The 13,563-nt window shown below is 40.1% G+C and overlaps 1 protein-coding gene across 2 annotated transcripts in view; it reads left to right on the plus strand.

Moving 5' to 3' along the window:
* Atg2b (autophagy related 2B) overlaps positions 1 to 13,563 on the plus strand; it is a 77,508-nt gene that overhangs the window by 58,019 nt on the left and 5,926 nt on the right. For both annotated transcript variants that reach the window (XM_075948119.1, XM_075948120.1), the window contains exons 35-41: positions 2,878 to 2,956; positions 7,539 to 7,746; positions 9,940 to 10,009; positions 10,738 to 10,820; positions 11,399 to 11,520; positions 11,945 to 12,099; positions 12,780 to 12,929. In XM_075948119.1, coding sequence (XP_075804234.1) covers positions 2,878 to 2,956; positions 7,539 to 7,746; positions 9,940 to 10,009; positions 10,738 to 10,820; positions 11,399 to 11,520; positions 11,945 to 12,099; positions 12,780 to 12,929 — 867 coding nt within the window. The remainder of the gene's footprint in view (positions 1 to 2,877; positions 2,957 to 7,538; positions 7,747 to 9,939; positions 10,010 to 10,737; positions 10,821 to 11,398; positions 11,521 to 11,944; positions 12,100 to 12,779; positions 12,930 to 13,563) is intronic.

Consider the following 13,563-nt stretch of genomic DNA (forward strand, 5'->3'; position numbering starts at 1 on the left):
TCTTGCTCAAATGATTAAAAAATTCCATAAGGAGCTTCTTTGATGCCCATCATCTTCTTGAAGTAATTGGTGCTGCCAGAGGCAGGCATGTCTCATTGAGAAAAGTCTAAGTTCTTAAAACATTTTAAATGTCATATTCTGTAGGTCTTTGAAGACTATCTAACTGAAATATACCTCTGTATATCTAGCAAACCTAACGTATTTAAAGGTTTGATTATTATAGATGACTATTAATCTGTATTTCTTAAATACACATTACATTTTAAATAAGCTGTATAAACACAGTACCTTAAACAAGAGCAGAAATACACAGTGTAACAAAATCAATCTTAAATCTGTATCAATAGACCAAGATCTATACCAATGCAAAGTATTTATTTCTATACCATATCCCCCTTTAAATGAAAACAAACATTTCGGAACAATCATTTTAAGAATTTAAGTTTTGTTTTCTCCAAACTGCTTCCTGCTGTTTTTTGGACCGAAGTATTTTTAGGGTTCTTGGAGACCTTTTGGCAGGTCTTATTCCATCAAACCACATTGGCCTAGAAGGAATCCACAGGTTCTCATCTTCTGTGGAAACAAAAGCAGAATCCCTTTTCCAAAGTAACATATCCTTAGACTCAAATTTTGAAGTCAAGATTCCTTCAAAATTTATTTGTTGGTTTAGCTTAGCAGCCTGTACAATGACATGTCTCTCTGTAGTTAGCTCATTCATAGTCAAAAAATTCAAAGAAAACACATAAGCCAGACTCTTTGTGTATTTTCCATATTTACAAGACATTTTACTCTATTACCTTTTAATTATTTTATTATTTTTACTTCTTTAATCTATGACTGTCTATACTCTTTGCTTTCTCTCTCTTAAGCCCATGTATATCAATCCAACACTGTGAGCCATTCAGAGGTCTTTTTTGTGTGAATCTATAATTCTCTCTCTCTCTCTCTCTCTCTCTCTCTCTCTCTCTCTCTCTCTTTCTCTCTCTCTCTCTCTCTTTTTAAACTAGGAGTGCTTTTTAAAATGCTAAGCAGCATGGCTAAGACTAAACCTGCTGCTTTTCTTTTTGACTCTGCCTTGTCCAACATGACAGAGGTATGTTCACTGCCAGCTCAGCAAGCCGTGCTCACTGCCCCAACTACAGGGATGTAGTGGGTCTCTGTCACCATAAAGCAATTTGTAACATGCTGCTCTCAAACCCCATTTAAGTGCTCCATAGCACTAACTTTTGAAAGAGTCAGAGCCATACTTGTCACCAGCACAAAACAGGAAGCTGGCTCTTAAGCAAGCCATGCAGTTTTTGCTGCTAACTCTGAGTTAGGAAGCCTTGTTTTGAAAGGTGCCACACCTCTGCTCGCTGCCAACAAACAGAGCCTATTTGAAACTATGTGGTTACCATGAAACTCCAATTGACTCCTGTTTTTTTGTGGGCCTAGAAGCACTTTTTTTTTAAAGCTTTCTTAGGCTTTATGTGGATGTACGTTGCCCCACATGGGACACTATTATGTAAATGGAGACTGCTTTTTTGTTCCCTGGCCACCCAGATCTGAATAATTACATGGAAACAATACCAATTACAACAGTGTTTGGCTGATGGCTCAGGTGTATTTCTACCTAGCTCTTACATCTTAAATTAACTCATTTCTATTAGTCTGTATTGCCACAAGGCTGTGGCTTACAGTAAGATTCCATCATTTTTCTCCTTTGTCAGCTACATGGTGTCTCCTTGACTCTGCCTACTCTATATGTCTCTGTTCAAATTTCCCACCTTGCTTTACTCTGCTAAGCCATTGGCCACAACAGCTTTATTCATCAGCCAATAAAAGCAACACATGTGCAGAAGGGACATCCCACATCATTGGAAACTAGGAGTCATACTTTCTTGTTGTGAACCAATGTTGTGACCATGTACCTCACAGTCACATTGTATTGGATACAATGTTAATTTTTTATAGAATTTAGAGTTTTTGATGGAGGGAAGGATAGGAAAGAATGGACTTAGGCTTTCAATTTTGTGTTTTATGCCCTGCATTTGTCAGTTCAGTGTTTTGGCAACTGGAGGGGTGTGAGCCCAGAGCCAACACCTTTGCTTTTCATATATGACTGCAGAAAAGACTGTATTGAGTGGCTGATTTCATTTGTATTTATTTATTTAAAGACAGAGTCTTGCTCTAATATGGCTAATGTGTAATTTGCTATGTAGCTGAGGCATTTTTGAATTCTTGCCAATACTCCTGCCTTAGCTTCCTAAATGTTGAATTTATGGGCATGTCCATCACACACAGCTTCAAATTCCCATTTTGAATATCTTGTTCAATGAAGGAACTGTCTTAAGGCAATATAGTATGATTAAAGAAGAAATAAGTTCTAGGGAATAGTGGCACAAGGTAAATATGTAAGATGTGCCATCTGCTGCTAATAGTGACGTTACCATTGTTGACTTAGAATGAGAACACATGCTAAGAGCAAGTGAGAACATTTTCTTTCAAAGAAAACAAAAATACACTTTGATTTAGAAATTTTTCCTAGTCATTTGTGTTTTGTTTTGTTTCTGTTTCTGTTTTGAGACAGGGTCTGAGTAGTCTCGACTGTCCTGGAACAAACCAGGTTGACCTCCATATAGACCACTGCTGAGATTAAAGGCGGGTGCCACCACACCCTGCCCATTCCTAGCTATTTAGTTTTTACTTTTTCTGTGTTTGTGGGTTTTTTTTCATAGTTGTAAAAAATAATAGGGATGCTGGGCTTGTATGTGTGTGACAAGAAGAGATGAGTGGTGGGCGAGCCGACGAGAAGTGCAGTGACTGCTGTGCAGTGGTGACTGGTGCATACAGCCTGCAGACTGTCCTGTTAGTGACAGTGACTTGTCTCCATTCCAGGACGCTTTGTTCTTCCTCAAGGATTTCTTCACAAGTCTTTCTACAGAAGTGGAGCTTCTCTTGACTCCAGATCCAGAAGGTACTTAACACGTTCAGTCTGAGGATTCTGTGGTGTGTATGGAGGCCTTACTCAGGATGGGGTCACGTCCTCAGAATGCCTGTGTAAGCTGAGTATTGTAGCTCAGAAATGAATCTAGTGCCTGGAGCCCACTTAGTGATGGCAGCAGCACACTATTGTAGAGTATTGGTTGTTTTCCCTAGCGACTGCTGACTAAAGAGCTGTGGCTGGTGGTGGCCACCCAACAAACACTACAAGAGCACAGAACTGCACACTGCTAGGAAAAGCCCAGAGTTCGTATTCCAAATACCATCTTTTGTCTTTCCTTTCTTTTTTTTTTTTAAAAAACTATCTTTTCTCATTTTACATACCAATCCCAGTTCACACTCCCTCCACTCCTCTTGCTCCCTCCACTCCCCCACCCCTCCTACCCTCTATCCACTACTCCTCAGAGAGGGCAAGGCTTCCCATAGGGAATCAACAAAGTCTAGCACAGTGCTTTGAGGTAGGACCAAGGCCCTCCCCATTATATACAGGCTGAGCAAGGTATCTCTCCAAAGACAATGGGTTCCAAAAAGCCAGTTCAAGAAGTAGAGATAAATCCTGGTCTCACTGCCAGTGTTCCCACAGTCTGCCCCAGCCATACAACTGTCACCCACATTCCAAGGGCCTAGGTTGGTTCTATGCTGCTTCCCTCACTGTTAGGCCAGAGTCAGTGAGCTCCCATTAGCTCAGGTAAGCTGTTTCAGTGGCTGTCCCCATCATAGTCTTGATTCTTTGCTCATATTTTCATTCCTCCCACTCTTTGACTGGACTTTCGGAACTCCTCCCAGTGCTCCACTGTGGATTTCTTACTGCTTCAGTCAGTTGCTGGATGAAGTTCTATAATGACATTTAAGATAGTCATCAGTCTGATTACTGATGTTTTATTGCTCAAGCCAGAACTTCAAGAACTATGTTGAAGAGATATAGAGAGAGCGGACAGCCTTGTCTTGTTCCTGACTTTAGTGGAATTTCTTTGAGTTTCTGTCCATTTAATTGTTGGCTTTTCAGCTTGCTATATATTGCTTTTATTATGTTTAGATATGTTCCTTGTGTCTCTGATCTCTCCAAGACCTTTATCATGAATGGCTGTTGCACTTTGTCAAATTCTTTTTCAGCATCTAATGAGATGATCTGATGTTTTTGTTTCTTTCAGTTTATATGGTGGATTACATTGATAGATTTTTGTAGGTTGAATTATCCCTGCATCTACAGGATGAAGCTAACTTCATCATGGTGGATGAGTTTTTTGATGTGTTCTTGCATTTGGTTTACTAGTATTTTATTGAGTATTTTTGCATCATTGTTCATGATGGAGATTAGTCTATAATTCTTTCTTGTTTGAGTCTTTGTGTGGTTTGGGTATCAGGGTAATTATAGCCTTATAAAGAGAGTTTGACAATGTTTCTTCTGTTTCTATTATGTGAAACAATTTGAGAAGCCTATGCATACAATTTGAGAAGCCTATGCATTAGCTTTTCTTTGAAATTCTGGTAGAATTCTGTGCTGAAACCATCAGGCCCTGGACTTTTTTAGTTGGGAAGCTTTTGATGACTGTTTCTATTTCCTTACAGGTTATAGTCTATTTAAATTGTTTGTCTGGTCTTGATTTAATTTTGGTTTGTGGTACCTGTTCAGAAAATTGTCTATTTCTTTTACATTTTCCAATTTTGTGGAGTACAGGTTTTCGAAGTATGATATAATAAGTGTCTGGATTTCCTCCATGTCTGTTATTATGTACTCCTTTTCATTTCTAATTTTGTTAATTTGGATGTTCTCTCTCTGCCTTTTGATTAGTTTGGATAAGGGTTTTTTTTTTTTTATCTTATTTATTTTCTCAAAGAACCAGCTCCTTGTTTCATTGATTCTTTGTATGGTTTCCTTTGTTTCTATTTTATTGATTCCAGTCCTCAGTTTGATTATTGCCTATCATCTACTTTTCCTGGGTGAGTATGCTTCTTTTTGTTCTAGAGCTTTCAGGTGTGCTGTTAAGTCGCTAGTGTGAGATTTCTCTACTTTCTTTATGTAGGCACTTAATGCTATGAATTTTTCTCTTAGCACTGCTTTCATGGTGTCCCATAGGTTTGGGTATGTTGTGCATTCATTTTCATTGAATTTTAGGAAGTCTTTAATTTCTTTATTTCTTCTTTGACCCAGGGGTGGTTCACTTGAGCACTGCTCAATTTTCATGAGTTTGTAGGCTTTTTGCAATTAGTATTGTTGTTGAATTCTAACTTTAAGCCATGGTGATATGATAAGACACAGGGCGCTATTCCTTGAGGTTTGCTTTGTTACTGAGTATGTGATCAATTTTAGAGAAGGTTCCATGAGGTACTGAGAGAAAAAAATATATTGTTTTGTGTTTAGTTGAAATGTTCTGTGGATGTCTGTTAAGTCCATTTGAGTCATGACATCTGTTCTCTTTTTTTTTTTCCATTAAGTTTCTGTCTGGTTGACTTGTCCATTGGTGAGAGTTTGGGTGTTGAAGTCTCCTACTATTACTATGTGGGGTTAGATGTTTGTATGTTAAGCTTTAGTAATTTTTCTTTTACTCTTGCATTTGGGGCGTAGATGTTCAGGAATGAGACTTCATCTTGGTGAATTTTTCTGTGATGAATATGAAGTGTCCTTCTCTATCTCTTCTGATTGATTTTAGTTTGAGGTCTATTTTGTTAGATATTAGGATACCTTCACCTACTTATTTCTTTGGTCCATTTGATTGGAAAATCTTTTCCCACATCTTTACTCTGATGTAATGTCTATCTTTGAGGTTGAGGTGTGTTTCTTGGATGCAACAGAAGGTTGGATTTACTTTCGTATTTATTCTGTTAGTGTGTCTTTTTATAGGAGAATTGTCCATTGATACTGAGATATTAATGACAAGTAATTGTCAATTCCTGTTATTTTTCGATGGTAGTGTTTGTGTGTTTCCCTTCTTTGGACTTTACTGGTGTGAGGTTATCTGTTGTCTGTGTTTTTGTGGGTGCAGCTAGCTTTCTTGGGTTGGAGTCATTTTGTAAGGCTGGGTTTATGAATAGGTTTGTTTAAATCTAGCTTTAACATGGAATATCTTTGTTTTCTCTATCTATGGTGCATGAAAGCTTTGCTGGCTTGTATCAGTCTGGGCTTGCGTTCATGGTCTCTTAGTGTCTGCAGCGCATCTGTCCAAGACCTTCTGGCTTTCATGGTTTCCATTCAGAAGTTGGGTGTAACTCTGATTGGTCAGCCTTTATATTTTTACTTGGCCTTTTTCCTTTGCAGCTCTTAATATTCTTTCTTTATTCTGTGTGTTTTGTGTTTTGATTATTATATGATGAGGTGGGGGGAATTTTTTTTTCTTGGTCCAGTCTATTTGGTGTTCTGTAAGCTTCTTGTACATTCATAGGCATATTCTTCTTCAGGTTGGGAAAGTTTTCTTCTATGATTTTTCTTGAATATATTTTTGTGCCTTTTGAGTTGGAGTTCTTATTCTTTTTCCATCCTTATTTGTAGGTTTGGTCTTTTCATGGTGTCACAGATTTCCAGAATGTTTTTTGTTAAGATTTTGTTGGATTTAACATTTTCTTTGATCGATGAATGTATTTCCTCTATTGTATTTTCAGCTTCTGATAGTCTCTCTTTCATCTCTTATATTCTGTTGGTTATGCTTACATCTATAGTTCCTGTTTATTTACCCAGATATTCCATTTCCCGAATTTCCTTGGTTTGTATTTTCTTCTTTTCAAGTCTTGAACTGTTTGATCTGTTTGCTTCACCTGTTTGATTGTTGTTTCTTGGTTTTCTTTAAGAGATTTACTGATTTCTTTCAGTTTTTTGTTTGTCTTGTCCTCTGTTTCATTAAGAGAATTTTTTATTTCCTTTTTAAGTGCCTCTATCATCTTTATAAAATTATATTTAAGATTTTTCTTCTGCTTCTTCTGGGTTAGATAATTAGGTTTTCATGTTGTATGACCACTGGGTTCTGGTGTTACCATGTTGCATTTAGGTTGTTGAATGAAATTGCTTTGGCGCCTACCCATCACTTTTTTCAATTTTTGCCAGCTGTGTCTTTGCCTCTTGGTCCCATCCTTGCAGCTGGTGTCTGTGACTCAAGGGTCTTTTCTTGGACTGATTGTTGCAGTTGCTGCCTGTGTCCTAGGAGCTGCTCTTGGTTGGCTCTGTGCAGTTGCAGTCTGTGCTTCAGAGTTTCTCTGAGGTTGGGGGATGGGTAGGTCCCAAGTACGGTTTTTACAGAATGTACACACTGCTCTCCATTGTGAGGTGGAAGAATTTTAAGTTAGCTTATTGCTAAACAGGACTGGATGTACTTAGACTGATTTTAATTGCTGTGTGTTATTTTTAAGAATATACTTGCAGAGCTTATTCCTATTCATATATGTACATTCCGTGTTAATTAATACGAATGGGTGTGTGTAACAGTAGTGATGTAAGGGTGGGAACAGATTTTCTCTGTAATAGGAGCTACATTTTTCTCAGTGTAGCACTCAGACTGATCAGTATCGATTGCCATGGTGCTTGAAAGTCTCAGAGCTGCCTTCAAATGCGCCCCTCTTGTTTGCAGTTACAAAGTCTCCTGGAGCTGATGTCACCTGCAGTTTGCCAAGGCATTTGAGTACCTCAAAGGAGCCAAATCTAGTTGTTTCTTTCCCTGGGCCAAAGCAACCTTCCTCAAACCGTAGTGCCAATTCAGTGGAGGGGGCTAGTGGACTGGAGGAGAAGGACTTCTCAGCCGAGGAAGCTTCATTTAGTGACCAGCCTGTGTTTTTTAGGTAAGTATATTAATTTTATTAACAAATGAGGTTCTATGGAGTTAAAGATGGCTCTGGAGTGTGTCAGTGGACTGACAAGCATGAGGGCCATAGGTGGTCCTTCACATTGCTATGCGCCTCATGCTCCTGTTTGCATAACTATCTGTCTAACTATCGCCCCTTGTTTGTGCAGAGTAACCCTGGTTTCAGAGCTTGTCTGTTATTGAACCTGTGATGGAAGTTCCACTCTCCTCCTGCTGCTCCCTTCCAGGTCTTTGAGTGTGTTTGTTCTTTAGCATGGGGCTGCCCTTTGGCCTCTCCACACATTGCTTTTTCCCTTCTGCTGAGTCCTCAGTCTGCTTTTGTCATTCCTCCTGAGGCAAAAGAACATCCTGGAAAGCTCAGGTGCCCTGCACCACTGCTGCTGCTTGCCTGTGTGGCAGCCATTCTCATTCAGGAGGTTTTTTCTTCCTTGGCTGACTGATCTGTTCTTCTTGTCCTCTTTTCCTAGCCATTGTTAGTCAGGGCAGAGTCTTGACTTTTCTAGAAAAAGGAGAACAAGCCCTTCTTCCTGTAAAACTGGGGGCCCTGTCTTTCTGTGTTGTTAGAAAAGACCTTGGATGTGGCCCAAGTGGACACTATTTAGAAGTGTCATTGTGCTTTAAAGATCCCGCATAGTGATGAAAATAGATGTAGAAATAATAGCACATAGGGAAGAAGGACCAGAGATGAAGGTCTGCTGGCGCTACATTTCACTGTAAATGTTCATTTCTGTTACTTTCCTCCAGTGATTTGTGTCTTAGTGATAACTAAGTCTTATTCTTTATTAATCATAATAATAATATGCCAATTCAGCTTGACACTTTGCTTGTATGGAGGTAGGTCTCACTATGGCCAGGCTCAAACTCTAGATCTTCCCTCCTTAGTCTCTCAGGTAGCTGAGGTTACAGACATACTACTACTATATCTGGCTCGACAGTCTTTAGTTTTACCCTTTATCTAGGCAAATGTTTGTTTTGTATGTTTTTGCCAGGTCATTTGAAATATGGAAAATAGATTGTAGATTTTACCTCTATTCTCCTGGAGGGTCCAGATCCCTGGGGTGGTAATGAGTGGTAGTACCTCAATTACTCCTCCTGCTCAAGAGAGTTAGACACCAGCTAGTGGTGAGCTAAGGTCTTGATTATCACCTATCTACTTGCTGACTTTCTAGTGAGCTGTCAGAATCTTCTTCTTCCTTCTGCAAGTGGCTATTGCACTTACTGTGTTTCAGACTTCCATCTAGGCACTGTGAAGAATCTCTGGCTAACTGAATATACAAATAGTCAAAGAGTCTGTCTGTTAATACATCTTATCCCACGGGGAAGAAAGGCATAGGAAAGGCCGAGGGAATAAAGGTATCTGCCCAGGTGAACAGATGCAGCTGTGTGTTCAGAGATGAGCGATGGTCCTGGGACCTAGGCTTAGACACTGACTGCAATAGATAATACATTGCCATTTTATTGTAAGTACAGGGGGCTTTTCTGAGGTGGTTTGGTGTGCAGCCATTAGCATTTATGCTGTTGGGGAAAATCATGGTTTGGGTTCTGAGCATTCAGTTTCCAGTCAGCTGTAGGAAGACAGCTCACTGTGTTGTTGGCCATATATCAACAGTGTGTAGTTTACTCACCCCCAGAATTCCCAGTATTAGTATATTCATGTCTGCTCACAAGCACTCATCTCACAGATTCTCACCGAAATTTGCCAGGGTGATTTTACAGTGATGAAGAATTGAGGCTCAGAGAGCTGAGACATCTGTACTTGAATCCCATGTAGTTGTTAGCAGCAGGGGCCAGGCCAGGGTCTGTCTCTGCTCACACTGAGCAGGGAATGGGCTTCTTGCCTCTCCTATCTGCTTCTTGTTGATGTTTGAGGCCATTTTTATTGATTTGTCCTCTATATGACTTGAGAATATGTAAACTTTTTTTTAAGAATAAGCATTTAATAAACTAAGAAAAGGCATTTGTGACAACATTTAACTACAATAGAATTGTCTGTCTAGTCGCGATTAAGAGAAAGTGGAGCTAAAGGGCATTCTTTCGTATTTAGGACATGAGATGTGCTTCTAATTTACTTTGAGGTTTTGTTTGATTTTTCATTTTAACCAGTTAGGTCTAATTTTATGATCAGTAATTTGAATATAACTAGCTCCCTTTGTCTCCCCCCCCCCACCAGAGAATTCAGATTCACGGCAGAAGTTCCTATTCGGCTTGACTATCATGGCAAACATGTGTCAATGGACCAGGTGTGGACACTTTGCGTGAATATGTAATGTAAAATTACCTTTTAAAAATTGCATCTATTTCTTATGGAGGGAGTGAATGCATGAGGAGAGGAGGCACTTGTGTGGAGGTCAGAGGACAACTTATGAGAGCCAGTTCTCTCCTACAGTGTGGGATCTGGGAACTAAACTCGGGTCATCATTACCCTCTGAGCCATCTTAGCAGTGTTCTCTGTGTCTCTTATAGATTCAGTTAAAAAAAAAGAAAGAAAAGAAAAAAATATAGCAGATGAAGTTGTTGCTGTCATGCTTTATGCATGTACATGTGTCTAACATGAAGCCAGCACCCTTATGTGCTTCTAAGTATATGTTAAGTACTATAAATGAAATTTCATACTTGTTGATCATTAGCTGGTATAGTGGGTTGTACCATATAAAATACATTTTTTCTGTAACTCTCTGAAGTGTTTTCCTTCTATAATTATTTTAAGTATTTATCTTCATTAAAGAATATTCAGTAGCCAGGTTGTAGAAAGTAAGTGGTGGTGCACGCCTTTAATCCCAGCACTCAGGAGGCAGAGGCAGGTGGATCTCTGAGTTTGAGGACAGCCTGGGCTACACAGAGAAACCCAGTCTCCAAACTCCCCCCGCCCAACAAAAAGAATATTGCGTGGACTTCCCCAGTAAAAGCTATGTTAAATGTGGAGTCTCTCCTTAGTTTATGGATTAATTGGCCTCTCTTCCTATTTCAGGGAACACTGGCTGGGATTTTGATTGGCCTGGCCCAGTTGAACTGTTCTGAACTAAAGCTGAAGAGGCTCTTCTATAGGCACGGGTGAGTAGGCTGACCTGCCGAGACTTTAAGGTGAGGCCTAAGCTGCTGTAGAGATAAAAAGTGGAGTGTTTTTGCTAGCTGCTCACCTGCCCGTGCTTTCTGCAGAGAGCACAGCTCTGGCGGACCTTACTGATCGGGCATTAATGTTTGTTTTGAGGGTGTAGAAGCGGTTGGAACAGAGTAGTATTTCTTGAAAATATTTTTCCTTTAGGATATTTTAAGATAACTTGTTAAAGCTGTAAGTTGGCTTATTTGGTTACAAGAATTTGGGTTCACAGATGTGGTTGTGATTAGTACCGTGTACCTTAGCCATGGGGGATCAAGAGATAGGAGCAGCAGAGGACACTCTCACTTGTGCAAGCTTCCTGAGCTTTGTCAATCTTTGTCTTTCGTCTTCTCTCTGACACACACACAGATTTAGATTGGGAATTTAGTAGCTGATTTATTTGATATAAAAATATTTTGCCATTTTAGGAGCATCTGTAGTGTTTTGCCCCTGTGCTATGTAGTTTCCACACAGGAGAAGTCCTAGGTGTGTGCCTCCATTCCTCCTTTGCCTTGACACTCATTTCCTCCAGTTTGCTAGGTATTGACAAATTGTTCTCATATGCAATCACCGAATGGCTCACTGACATTAAGAAGAACCAGCTACCAGGAATCCTAGGAGGTGTTGGGCCTATGCATTCACTAGTTCAATTAGGTGAGTTGTCTTTTTAAATCTTTTTGGAGTTACAGATACCTTAAGAGTTTATGAAAAGAACATTTTTTTATAAAACCTACATGCATATTAACATGAACATAAAACTTTACCCCTAGTTTTAGGGTCAGAACCTCCATTCAGGGTTGGGCTCCCCCTATACACACACACACACACACACACACACGTATAATTTTTATAATGACTTTATATTACAATGAAAATATTCTGGATATATCTGGGTTACAAATATTAAATTTAAGTTTGCTTTTGAGAAAATTGTTAGAATACTTCCAATCATATATATGGCTTAGCCTGTATTTCTTTTGGGAAGCCTGGCCTTTGGGGACCATGGTGGGAATGAGACAAAGAGCCAACAGATTAGACTCTTGTCACCTACAGTTATCATTGTGATTTCTGTGTCTAGTGCAAGGCCTCAAAGACTTGGTGTGGCTGCCAATCGAGCAGTACCGGAAGGATGGCCGCATCGTCAGAGGCTTCCAGAGAGGTGCTGCTTCCTTTGGTACCTCAACTGCAATGGCTGCTCTAGAACTCACAAACAGAATGGTTCAAACCATACAGGTACTATTCCCTACCTGCCTCATCTGGACAGATGAGCCATGTATAGCAGCTCCCATGAAGATGTGTGAAATGTTGAGGGTAGACATCTCATTTATAATGATTTGCTATCATACTGAGTTTTGTTTTTGAGACATTCTTGCCATGTAACCCAGACTGTCCTTATAGTTTACATCCTCAGCCTTCCAAGGGTTCAGGTGTACGGGTGTGCACTACCACACTTTGTTTGGTGCTTGGTAGTTGTTTAGCTATCTAGTACTGACTATCTATGATAGTTGTTTAACTATCTAGTAGCATTAGGTAACAAACTTGCCAAGTCTGTTTGCATATTTCAAGAAAATAACAGTTATTAAGTCAGCAGGGGTTTTATTTCACTGACCTATGTAAAGGATCAGAGCTAAGTTTAAGAACATGTAATAGGGTTGTACAGAAGTGTTGAAAGTTGCTACATAGGATAATAAAAGGAAGGGGTTGAGTAAGTCAGTTCAATCCAGATGCGAGCTTTTAGCTTACCTTCCCTGTTCACGTGTGAAAGTCCTAAGCTCTTGTTATGGGCGTTTAAGCAGAGGCGCCATCTGTGTGGGGGTTCTCTATACCCTACAGGAGAGCACTGCCACACTTTTGGTGCCCAGTGCTCCAGACTATCTTCTAATTAATTTCTCCCCTTTGACAAAATGACCCAGGCAGCAGCAGAGACTGCTTATGACATGGTGTCTCCAGGTACCCTTTCTATTGAACCCAAGAAGGCAAAGAGATTTCCTCATCACCGTTTAGCCCACCAGCCAGTGGACCTGAGGGAAGGTGTAGCCAAGGCCTACAGTGTTGTAAAAGAGGTATGTAGAGCTGGCAAGTCAGAACTGGCTTGCATGCTTTCTCTGTGTGTTGGTTGGGGTTTCTATTGCTCTGATGAAACACCGTGACCAAAAGCAACTTGGAAAGGAAGGGCTTTATTTCAGCTTATACTTCCACACTGTAATCTGTCACTGAAGGAAGTCAGGACAGGAACTCAAACAGGAATCTGAAGCAGGAGCTGATGCTGGGGCCATGGAGGGGGGAGCTGCTTACTGGTTTGCTCCTCATGACTTGCTCAGCCTGCTTTCTTATAGTACCTAGGGCCACCAGTCCAGGGATGGCCCCACCCATTAATCACTAAGAAAATGTTCCATAGGCTTGCCTACAGGCCAGTCTGGTGGGGGCATTTCTCAGTTGAGGTTCTAGTCCCAAGTGACCCTAGCCTATATCAAGTTGACATAGAAACTAGCCAAAGAGTATTCGCTGACTTTAATGTCTTAGAAGAATCATTGGGAATGGCATGTAAGCTGCTAATGGTAGCATGTGACTGGTATGTGGAAAGCAGAAGAAAGCCAGGTAGTGAGTGTAGCTTATGTAATGTGTTTGCTGCTGAGTCGGTGCTTTCCTCTTGCTTCCCTCACTGTTCTGAAGTTGTCACAGCTTTTCTAGACAGAG

The sequence above is a fragment of the Microtus pennsylvanicus genome, chromosome 14 (assembly GCF_037038515.1).
Source record: "Microtus pennsylvanicus isolate mMicPen1 chromosome 14, mMicPen1.hap1, whole genome shotgun sequence".
In the NCBI taxonomy this organism is placed as follows: Eukaryota; Metazoa; Chordata; class Mammalia; order Rodentia; family Cricetidae; genus Microtus; species Microtus pennsylvanicus.